General features: G+C 47.0%; 1 protein-coding gene across 2 annotated transcripts; it reads right to left on the bottom strand.

Moving 5' to 3' along the window:
- Positions 1-155: 155 nt before the first annotated feature.
- Positions 156-2,353, bottom strand: LOC125512582 (uncharacterized). 2 transcript variants are annotated; one of them, XM_087526697.1, is made up of 2 exons: positions 1,013-2,353; positions 156-529 (listed from the first exon to the last, which is right to left on the bottom strand). In XM_087526697.1, exons 1-2 carry the CDS (start codon positions 2,272-2,274, stop codon positions 328-330), a joined length of 1,464 nt encoding a protein of 487 aa, XP_087382823.1. In that variant the 5' UTR covers positions 2,275-2,353; the 3' UTR covers positions 156-327. The 2 variants fall into 2 exon arrangements, with proteins under 2 accessions (XP_087382823.1, XP_048533628.1); XM_048677671.2 differs by having other exon boundaries at positions 966-2,350.
- Between the last annotated feature and the right edge of the window lie 9,841 nt (positions 2,354-12,194).

Raw genomic sequence — 12,194 nt, 5'->3', positions numbered from 1 at the left:
TATACTTGAACAGGACATTATCAAATTTGCATTCCTGACTCTGAAAAGGTAAACACTGAAAATGACTTCAAAAAAGTACCCCACATAAACACTGAAAACAGCATCAGCAAAAAAAACTAAAACAGTCATGAATCATCAGATGCATGGAAGCTGGATGAACATAGCGAGCAGAAGCATATTGTTTGTGGCTGCAACCACAACTAGGTCCAGGCATGTGAACACACCACCACAAATAGGTTTAGGGTGTGTCAATCTCCCAACACATGACTCTTACATATTAGAGTTCGATAAAATTAAGCTTGCCTACAACAAAGTACATATACAAATTCACCTCCTACAACATGTCTCGCTGAAATATGCTGCACACGGACATATATAGTGAAGCACATAATGGATAGTTCCTGATAAATAATACCAGGGCTCGAGTACTATATCTAGCCAGCATATTTGCATCACCATCTTGTATATCCTCCATTTCTTCTCAAAAGCATCGCATAGCCCAAACAAGAGACTCCAAATGTGTTTGTCCCTGCAGATGTGTTTTAGTTAACTCTAATAAGAAACTCACAATATGCAATAGATTTGCTACCATAGGTAGGCTAAGGCCTGATATGCAAAACTGAAAATACAGTATTAAAGAATCAAAGCACATAAGCTGTTCGGTCACTATTTCAAAGAGTCCAAGAGCCATCATGTTCCAGTTAGGAAGCGATACAGACAAAAGGTAGCAAAAACAAAAGATCTGAATGGTAAATTAAAGCCTCATGTTCCCAAGGCCTACAATGTCTTTGCTGGAATGAAATGAAATTGCGGTCACATGGCAGTTGCTGAACAAGATGGAGACAAATGAAATCATGGCCACCTTCCCTGGTTTGATAAGTTATCATAATATCATAAAACAATATTTTGCTGCATGAACAATTAGGGCAGCAAAGCACAACGAACATGAGCAAAAATGGACTTACCGCTTCATATACTCGGTTTTGACAAAGATGGAGGGAAGCCAAAGTACCAGTAAACATCTTCATAGTGGAAGAATTCCCTCCTCCTCCTACAAACCTTTGCAAGTTCAGAAGTCTTGACATCCAGCGAAAAATAATCTACATCCCAGTCAGTCTTCGACAACCACACTGGTGAGTCTTCATCAATATCCAACTGGTCTTCTGAAGTGGCTCCAAGGAATAAGAATCCCTCAGCCGCGCCCAAGGTGAAATAATCATACTGGCCAGGCAACTGTATAATGTTCTCCAGCTGCCATTCCTTGGGAGATTCACTGTTAGTATCCTGAGCTGTGTGATAGAGATGAAACGATCCATTTGGACTGTGATCCCCGACAAGAGAAAACATCTCAAGTGCTCCTTCTCTACCCACTACAATGGCAGGCAGACTTCTTACTTGAGCAGGGCGGAGTCTGCCCAGCCCATTGTCTCTGGCAGAAACTCCTTCTGCCTGGCCAGGGAGCCATCTGAGCTGCATATGGTAGCCAGTGCGATCATTGACAGTGGAAATCTCCATTGTCCGCGTGTCCAGCACGAGCAACCTGTCTTTCCATGGCGACGCCGAGTAGAAGCAGCCACGTACATAGTCAAAACAGGAGAAGCCACGGGATCCCCCAAACACCACGCGCAGCCCCCATGGGCGGTCCGCGCCCAAAGAAATCCAGCTGGGAGATGCAGCAATGCACCACTGGCGTGTGACTGAAGAGAAGACAAACACATCCAGCTTGGTTTCATAGTCCGCAAAGCATATCACCTTGAACGACGTCTCATCCTCATCCTCCTCGGCAATGGGAGCCAGGATGGACCTGAATTCCCAAGGGCGCTGTTCCTGGACTGACATGTGCTCGGGCATGGGCGGAAGCAGCACGTAGCGCCGTGACAACGGATCGCACACCGCGAGCTCTCTGAAGGTCCCGTATCGGCTGCTCTCGAGGAGGACGCGGCCGTCGCGGACGTTGCAGGGACGCCAGGAGTGATCATTACTGGGCTTGGGGACGAAGGAGTAGGTGAAATCAGCGGTGTCGGCGAGGGCACGGGCGAGCGGCGCGGAGGAATGGGGCGCCTCGGCGGGGTGGAAGCCTGCACGTTCGTCGGCGAACCCGAGGAGCGGCGGCGGGTGGAGTTTGCGGAAGCGGCGGAGGAAGGAGCGGTCGGTGATGATGCGGCGGAAGCGGGGGGAGGTGGTTGAGGCGCGTGCGAGCGCGGCCGGGGTGGGCAGTCGGAGGAAGATCTCCTCCAGGAGCTCGTCGACGAGGTGTGACGCCGAAGGGGCCATGGCGGGCGGGGGTGCGGCCGCCGGGGTGGGAGGAGATGGGGACAGGGGTTTCGTTGGAGGGGTCACACAACAACAACAGGGAGTGACGAGAGGGTTCCTGGGCCGGACCGTGCTGGTCCAGCTGTTGCGTCGCTAACAGAGCTGGCCATCTGGGCCGTGCCAGCCAGGCCTTTTATTTCTTTTCTCACGTTCGTGAAAGCCTAGTTTTGGGAAGCTTCCCAAACCAGTTTTCCTGGTTTGTGGTTCAGTTACGGTTTTACTTGGGTTTTTCTCTTTATAAAGAATTTCTTGTTTTTAAAAATTAGATGTTTTTTTGCGAATTTTTTTAAAGAACTCCATTTTTTTTCAAATTTATGAACTCTTTTTTTTTCAAAATCAATGAAATTTTTGACAGATTTGTGAACTTTTTTTTCAAAATTGATAAACTTTTTTATTCAATGATTATTTTGCAAATCAATCAATGAAATTTTTTTCAATTATGATGAACTGTTTTCAAAACTGATGAACTTTAAAAAAAATCATGTACATTTTTTAATTCATGTTTTTTTCTAAAGTCAATGGTTGAATGATCAACCGTGTTCATCAGCTGTGAAGCGAGGTGACCGAGCCAGGAGGGAGCCAGGGAGCGTGCGTTTTGGGCCGGACCCAAGAGTGTGGTTGCGTGGGTGCCTGAACCCCTACTTGGCGCCTAAAACCGGACATGCACAAAGCATATGACCGAGTGGAGTGGCCTTTTTTGAAGGAGATTATGTTGAGACTGGGATTTCAAGAAAACTGGGTGAACTTAGTTATGCAATGTGTATCCACCGTGGAGTACTGGGTTCGCTTCAATACAGAGGAAACTAAGAGTTTTAAGCCAACGAGAGGTTTGAGACATGGAGACCCTCTATTCCCCTACTTATTCTTGTTATGTACGAAGAGCCTGATTGCTCTCTTGGCTCATGCGGAGGAGAATGGAAACATGTCTGGAATAAAGGTTTACAGAGATGCCCCATCAATTCGAATCTCCTCTTTGCTGATAATTCTTTGATTCTTATCTGAGCCAATACCATGAACGCGGAAGCTTTAAAATCAGTCCTGGACTCTTATTGTGCCGCCTTAGGGCTGATGGTGAGTGTTCAAGAATCTAGCATCTTATTTAGCCTCAATACAAAAGTGGAAGACATGGCGCCAATTTGTCCGATTCTGGATATTATGACTGAAGCTCTCAATAACAAATATTTGGGTTGCCAACGTGGGTATGGACAACAGTGAGTGTTTTCAATTCCTGATTGATCGTATTATACAAAAAATTAGTGGATGGAAAGAGAAATTATTATCCGTTGGAGGGAAGAAAATTTTGCTCATATCTATTGCGCAAGCTATCCCCGCCTATGCCATGTCCATCTTTAAAATTCCTAAAAAATTGCAAGGGAATCATTGACGTGGTGTCATAATTTTGGTGGGGAGACGAGGACAATCAGAAGAGGATGCATTGGACGGCTTGGTGGAAGATGTGTGTCCCAAAAATCAAGGAGGTATGTAATTCCGGGATATTCATTGTTTCAGTATAGCATTACTAGCTAAACAAGCATGGCATCTCCTTGATAATCCGGATTCTGTATGTGCCCATCTATTGAAAGCTAAATATTTTTCTGATGGCGATTTGATGAATGCAAGCTTAAAAAAGGTCACTTCTTTTATGGGCAAAGCATTATGCCGGGAGTTAATTCACTGAAAAATGGTTATATCTGGAGAATTGGAAATGGACAAAATATCGATATTAAAAAGATGTTTGGATCCCGAATTGTGCAAATAGGAAAATTATTACTCCTAGAGGAGGGCACCTTCTGTCCAAGGTCTCTGATCTTATTGATCCAGTCACGAACTTTTGGGATGAAGATTTGGTGAGGCAAACATTGTGGACAAATGATGCTCGACGACTTCAGCTATTCCCCTCTCTATGCATAGTATGTCGGATTTCATTGCTTGGAGCTATACAAAAAATGATTTGTTCACTGTTTGATCTGCTTATTTGGTGGAATGGAATCATCAACGTGGGAAAAATATTGCAATATACAAATGGTATGGGTAGAACCAATGTTAACCCTATCTCGTCTAAGATTTGGAAATTTTCATGTATGGCAAAGGTAAAGATCTTTATTTGACGTACGTTGCATGGAACTCTCCCGTGCCAGGTTACGCTTGCAAATAGACACATAATTTTTTTGCCAATCTGTCCATCATGTTCGAATGGGCCAGAAGATACAAATCACGTTCTATTTCTTTGTCAGAAAGCGAAGGAGGTTTGGAAGAAGTTGGGAATGAATGAGGTGATTAAAATAGCTTGTGCTATTGATCGTGCGGGTGAGGAGGTACTTTAATTCTTATTCCTTATGCAAGACCATTGTAGCGACCAGACCTCAAACAGTCTGATCTCTGTGCTCCGGTGTCATTCCTAGATCAGTAATGCTGACACCACACAGTACTCGGAGGATTTATAGCAGAGTAGCAATCACACACTTATTACATTGAGTGTCTCATAAGTGAACTTATTACAATAAATATGGCTTAAGGCCATACAATAACGATAACATCGGAAGGCTTGGAAGATAAGTGAGTCCATCAACTCCAACGGCATCACCGAGTATAGAACCACGACCTAAAACTCCTTAATCATCGTCTGAAAAGTCTGCAACATTAACGTTGCAGCCCGAAAATGGGTCAGCACATGGAATATGCTGGCAAGGTAACACATAGAGAGTAATGGAATGAAACAGCTATACTATATGCATATTTGGCTGGTGGAAAGCTCTATGGTTACAGTTTTGCGTAAAGCCAATTTTTCCCTACTTCAAAGGAATAAAATTTAATTACTATCATGGTAGTTGTTAAACATTGAGAATGGTTGACAGCATTCTCAATCCCAATTAAACATCATCATTAAACATAACCCAACAAAATTAATTTAGAGTAACATGTTGAGATTCACATGATAATCCAGGTACTAGATACTCAAGATGTCCATAACTGGGGACACGGCTAATCATGATTTGTTTATTACACTCTGCAGAGGTTTGCGCACTTTTCCCCACAAGACTCGATCGCCTCCGTTTGGTTTCTCGCACTACATGGTGTTTGAGAAGACGGATGACCGAGACATAGTCTTTCAGAAGCGCTAGCACCTTACGATCGGGTAGACCGTACCACCTACATCCCCTACATCTGCTAGTCTACTACTGTAAGAGTTCACACGACTTAGTCAACTATGCTAGAGCCCATAGTAGCTTGTGGCTGCACACGGAAGTTTCTAGTATGAATAGTCTCATGATCCCTTTGAGCCTGGGTGGCGGTCCAAAAGAAAACAGGCAAGTCCTGGAATACCCAGGTGCCTCAATCCACCCAGATGTGTGTTTAAGTTGCCACCTTAGATAAACCATTAATTAACAAACTCACATCTTTCATGGATATCACTCACCCAATCCACGTCTACTAGCATAGCTTGGCATAATAAGCAAACGTAGAAGTAACTCCCAAAGGTTTGATAATAAACAGGTAATAGGTACTACCTCAACTACTTCCCATCCCACAATTTAATTAGATCCTAATCATGCAATGTGTGAGGATTGATCTAATGCAATAAAACTGGGTAGTAGGAAAAATATGATCAAAGTGTTACTTGCCTTGCTGATGATCCGCGAAACCTAGAGATTCGAAGTAACAAGCGGCGTGAAAGGATCGATATGGTTGACTAGAGGGGGGGGTGAATAGGCAACTACCAATTTTTAGCTTTTCTTTACCAATATTAAACTTTGCATCAAAGTAGGTTGTCTAGATGTGCAACTAGGTGAGAAACCTATATGATGCAATAACAACAAGCATACAAGCAAGCAAGGGTAGAAACAATAAAGAGCTTGCACAAGTAAAGGTAAGAGATAACCAAGAATGGATCCGGTGGAGACGAGGATGTGTTACCGAAGTTCCTTCCTTTTGAGGGGAAGTACGTCTCCGTTGGAGCGGTGTGGAGGCACAATGCTCCCCAAGAAGCCACTAGGGCCACCGTATTCTCCTCACGCTCTCACACAATGCGAGATGCCGTGATTCCACTATTGGTGCCCTTGAAAGCGGCGACCGAACCTTTACAAACAAGGTTGGGGCAATCTCCACAACTTAATCGGAGGCTCCCAACAAGACCACGAAGCTTCACCACAATGGAATATGGCTCCGAGGTGACCTCAACCGTCTAGGGTGCTCAAACACCCAAGAGTAACAAGATCTGCTAGGGATGAGTGGGGGAATCAAAAATCCCTTGGTGGAAGTGTAGATCGGGGCATTCTCAACCACTCCCGAGCAAATCAACAAATTTGATTGGCTAGAGAGATAGATCGGGCGGAAATGAAGCTTGGAGTATTTAATGGAGCTTGAGCAATAAATGGAGCTTGGGGGAGGAAGAGGTAAGTGAGAAGGAAGAAGGGGACTCCCTTTTATAGTGGGGGCAACAATCCCATTGCCCCCCACCAACCAGCCCCGCATAGGGCGGTACTACCGCTGAGAGGGGGCGGTACTACCGCCAGGCGACGGTACTGCCGCGCCAACCAGCGGTACTGCCGCGCTGAGGAGACTTAGTAGGGAACGGACCCAAATGCGGTACTACCGCGGTGGTAGGGCGGTACTACCGCTCCTGGAACGGTACTACCGCCACTACAACCGTGACTAGTGCCGCAAAACCCGACACGAGAAAAATACCTCTGGAATCGAGGCGTTAGGAGCCAGACTACCCAGCGGTACTACGGCAGTGGGGTCAAGGGCGGTAGTACCGCTGTGGAGCGGTACTACCGCTTGTGACCCTTCGGCCGTAGTACCGCAGGCAGTGCGGTACTACCGCTGGGGCGCGCGCGAGAGAGAAGGGATCTCTCAAATATGCTGAGGACACGGCGGATGTGCCAGGCCCCCAGCGGTACTACCGCTGCGAAGCGGTACTGCCGCTTGTGGCTTCTCAGCGGTACTACCGCTGGGTGCGCGGTACTGCCGCATAGACCCAGACAGAACAAGAAAGAGAGGAGAGATCTCTTCAATGGACAGGAAAAGCTCGGAGGGTGAGAAGCTGATGTGTACGTGATGATTCCACCCATGCAAAACCCCAGCGGACCCCCTCTTGATAGTACGGTGCCCTCTACGCAACTAGTCCACCGAGAAAGAAACGAAAGAGCTACACCGTCTTGAAATACACTCCGAGGGGAAGAAAGCGTCTCGTGCCAGGGGAGAATCTGTGAATAATTCAACGCACAAGATTAGTCCGCAAACATGTTGTCATCAATCACCAAAACTACCTTGAGAGAGATATGCCGTAACAATCTCCCCCTTTTTGGTGGATTGATGACAACTAGGGATTTGCGCAAGGAAAAGAGATGAAACGAAGAAAACTAAGAACTACAAAATATAGACGGGCTCCCCCAGAATGTGTGCACCTAGAGAAGGCACGACACACACATTCGGATCAACACTCCCCCTATATTTTATAGTCCAACAATACTAAGCACAAAATATATGAGAGAAGAGAGTAAACAGGACAAGCATGCATCTCACAATAAACTACAGTACTCTGAAATGACATAAGTAATAAGGTAGCGATAGGGAGCATATGTCTTACACCATATGACTAGGACTTAGGTCTCACACCAAACCAAACCAAAGAAGGAACACACAAGAAAACACAAGACGACTCAAAGCACGACACAAGAAGCAAATCCCTACACTCTCTCCCCCTTTGGCAGCGAGACACCAAAAAGGGCATAGAGTGACACTACGACTCCAGGTGATGGGAGGAGGAAGAGCTCGAACATCACATCTCTGCATCTTCATCGTGGGTCGAAAACTGCTCGGCATCGGAGTCGGTCCAGTGGCAATTCTGATGAATCCAGTCCTCCTCTTCAGTGATCTGACCCTCAGACCCACTGACAACAGTTGCTCCCATCTGATGCATGAGCTCCTTGTGGCGCGTCCTGGCATGCTTCTCCGCCACATGAGTCATGTACTGACCATGAGACTCCATGCAGAAAAGCTTCTTCATCTTGCGCTTAAGTTTCTGTGCCCACGACGGTTCTGCACTAGAGGGGCCAAAGTTCTCCTCAGGATCATCAGTAGCAGCCACACCCTCGGTCCCCATGGCAGCAGCAGCAGCATCAGCAGACAGACCCCCTGTGGCAGCAGTAGCAGATGGACCCCCTGTGTGAGGCGCTGTCCAGTTGTCCTTCTTCCTCAGACGCTTGATCTCGTGAGACACCAAGTCTCCAGTCTCTAGCAGCACTCTGGGATAAGTCTGTGCCCAGGCCCTCTCAATGAGCCTCATGATGAATGGACCATAGATAGGACACTTGCGCTCAGACACGGCAGATAGAAGTTCAGACCACATGACATGAGAGATATCTAGGCTCTCTCCAGTGCTTGCTTCCTTCTCATGCTGACAGAAAAGGAGCATGTCCACGAGGTAAGAGTGGACCATATCCAGATTCCCGATCCGAGGGAAGAGAGTCTCACGAAATATGAGATGAAGAATGTCCAGATACGAAGACAACTCATAGGTCTTCTTCTCAGTTACTGGGTGAATCTTCACAGTGCAGTAGGGCCAAAGGGCTTGCTTGTGGGTGGATGTAGCATTGCGGTGAGAACGGAAACCGACAGGAGTCTCAAGCCCGGTATCCACCACATCAAGCAACTCCATGAAAGCCTTCCACTTGACAGAAAGCAGCTTGCCATTGGTCATCCATGTCAGAGTCCTGTCGACATCCATCCCAAGATGGACGGTGGCATAGAATTAAGCGACCAAATCCGCATCGAAATCCTTATTGAATTGCATGATCCTAAGAATGTTAGCTGAGTGCACATCTAAAGAGCTTCGCCAAAGTACTCCGGATCCTTCTCCATAGCATCAGTGTCAATGGAGCGAACATCAACAAAAAGATTCTTCTTGGCCTTGATCACATCAAAGTAGATGGCAAACTGAAAACGGTTCCAGAACGGGCAGTTGACCAAAGTGGGTTCTTGGTCCACCGCATAGGGGTTGCGGCGACGCTTCTCCCAAAACTCCTTGTTGGTCATCTCAGTCACAGTCTTCCCTTTTGGCTTATTGGCGGCTCGCTTCGATTGCTGAGGAGGTGGAGGAACACTTGTAGAAGCACTTGCTGGAGGCGGTTGGGTGCTCGAGGAACCACCGGCAGGCTCTGAGGTGCGGTAGCGTTTTGATGTGGCACGCCCGGGGTTGATACGGCGACCTTGCTGCTCGGAACGGTCATCACCTGGAGCCAAACACAAGAACAATGCGAAACAACCAGAAAGAACGAGCATAAGCCAACAAACTCAACAAAAGATCAAGGTAAGGCAGGAAAATGATGGAAAATGGCAGGCAGCGGTAGTACCGTGACCTGCCCGCGGTGGTACCGCCCAAAGCGGTAGTACCGCCCTAGAGAGAGCGGTAGTACTGCTCTAGGTCAAGCGGTAGTACCGCTCCAAGAGAGCGGTAGTACCGCTTGAGGCGGAGAAACATCAGTTTCTTAGCACGAGGTAGTGAAACAGCGGGTTCCTACTACCGTGGTCAGATCCGGCACTACCGGCCTACCAAATTCAAAAATAATCCTACCAAACTCTAATCGAGATAGTCTAGTTGCTTTCTCCAACCAACTCAAGCCTAGATTTAGCCAAAAATCTAGAGATGCAACCACCATCGCCCCTAAGAAACAAGAACTAAAAAGGAAACAAAACGAAAGAAAGAACGGGGGCAATACCGGCATCCATGGCAAGAGGACGAGGTGGGGATCGACTCCACCAAGGGAAATGGAGAGGGACGCCCCGGAGACGGAGATCCGCCGGAGCCCTCCCATGGCGAGAGGAGGCTGGAGAGAGGAAGAGACAAGAGGGGCGAAGTGAATGGGTATGGGGGAGAAGAAACCTCCCCCTGCCCCGACTTAACCCCCTGGTCCCATCCCTCAGCGGTAGTACCGCGCTGGGGGGCGGTAGTACCGCTTATAAGCGGTAGTACCGCGCACCACCAGCGGTAGTACCGCCCAGCATGCCACGACAACTAAACAGACACGGCTTTAGCTCGACGAAACGACAAAACAACGGCAAACACACCAGCAAACGACCAAGACACACCTCTTCACAAGAGGGCGGTGGCCGAGGCCACCTATGTTTGAGTCAAAAGGTATGGCACCGCCTTGGGCCCATGACCAAAACTCGTCTTTTAAGCACAAGTGCCATCAACAATGGCTAAAGTGAAAGACTTGATCAATTTATGCATAATGGGGGGAGGGAGAGTTCATTGAGAGAACAACACTCCCCCTATGTCCATGCCTACACCTAAACTAGACAACAAGTTGAGCGTGATAGGGTGTGCGCGGGTTCAAGCAACATTGCTCGAATCAATGATATTTAGCTCATGCCTTAACTCGCGAAATCTTGCTTCATCCAAGGGCTTCGTGAAGATATCTGCAAGGTTGTCATGAGTGTTGACATAGTTGAGCTCGATATCTCCTCGCCTAATGTGATCCCGGATGAAGTGATACCGAATCTCAATATGCTTCGTCTTGAAGTGTTGCACTGGGTTGAGAGAAATCTTGATGGCACTTTCATTGTCACACCAAAGAGGCACTTTGTCACAAGTGACACCGTAATCCTTTAAAGTTTGCCTCATCCATAGAAGTTGTGCACAACAACTACCGGCGGCAACATACTCCGCCTCAGTGGACGAGAGAGACACACAACTTTGCTTTTTGGAAGACCAACTTACCAAAGAGCAACCAAGGAATTGGCACCCTCCGGAAGTGGACTTCCTATCCACTTTGTCTCCCGCCCAATCAGAATCCGAGTACCCTACAAGCTTGAAGTTTGATCCTCTTGGGTACCATAAGCCAAAGTTTGGGGTATGAGCCAAGTATCGAAAGATTCGTTTGACCGCCACATAGTGACTTTCCTTAGGTGCGGCTTGAAACCGTGCACAAATTACCACACTCAACATGATGTCCGGTCTAGATGCACAAAGGTAAAGCAAGGAACCAATCATGGAACAATATACCTTTTGATCCACCACTTTACCATTGGGATCTAAGTCAAGTTGGCACTTGGTGGGCATTGGAGTGGAGGCCGGCTTGACGTCACTTAGCTTGAATCTCTTGAGCATGTCTTGGGTGTATTTGGATTGATTAATGAAGGTTCCTTCTCTTCTTTGCTTCACTTCGAACCCTAGAAAGAACTTCAACTCTCCCATGGAGGACATCTCGAACTTTGAGGTCATGAGAGCGGCAAATTTCTCATTGAAAGCTTTGTTAGGAGAACCAAAGATAATATCATCAACATATAGTTGGCACACAAACAACTCCCCTTTGACCTTCTTAGTAAAAAGAGTGGGGTCGATTAGCCCAACTTCAAAACCACGGTCTTGTAACAACTCGGTAAGGTGGTCATACCACGCACGTGGGGCTTGTTTAAGGCCATAGAGTGCCTTATCAAGTTGATACACATGATCGGGAAAGTAGGGATCCTCGAACCCGGGGGGTTGCTTGACGTAAACCAATTCATTAATGGGACCATTAAGAAAAGCACTCTTCACATCCATTTGTTGTAACTTAAAGTTATGATGAGAAGCATATGCAATCAACATGCGAATGGATTCAAGACGAGCAACGGGAGCAAAGGTTTCACCGTAGTCGATACCCTCGACTTGGGAGTAGCCTTGTGCTACCAAACGGGCCTTGTTGCGAATGATAATCCCATGAGCATCTTGCTTGTTCTTGAATATCCACTTGGTTCCAATGACATTATGGTTCCCCGTTGGCCTTGGCACCAATCTCCACACTTTGTTGCGCTCGAAGTTGTTGAGTTCTTCATGCATGGCATTGAGCCAATCCGGATCTTCTAGCGCCTCATAGACCTTGTGGGGTTCCACA

Source organism: Triticum urartu, chromosome 6A, assembly GCF_056163025.1.
Source record: "Triticum urartu cultivar PI428250 chromosome 6A, HENAU_Tu73, whole genome shotgun sequence".
NCBI classification, from domain to species: Eukaryota; Viridiplantae; Streptophyta; class Magnoliopsida; order Poales; family Poaceae; genus Triticum; species Triticum urartu.
Note: the sequence above shows the minus strand (reverse complement) of the source record. Positions and strands in the feature narration are given on the sequence as shown.

Coding starts and splice junctions, on each gene's coding strand:
- LOC125512582 (XM_087526697.1), bottom strand. CDS start 2,274: ATGGCCCCTTCGGCGTCACACCTCGTCGACGAGCTCCTGGAGGAGATC. Junction 530..1,012: donor CACTATGAAGATGTTTACTG/GTACTTTGGCTT, acceptor ACACATCTGCAG/GGACAAACACATTTGGAGTC.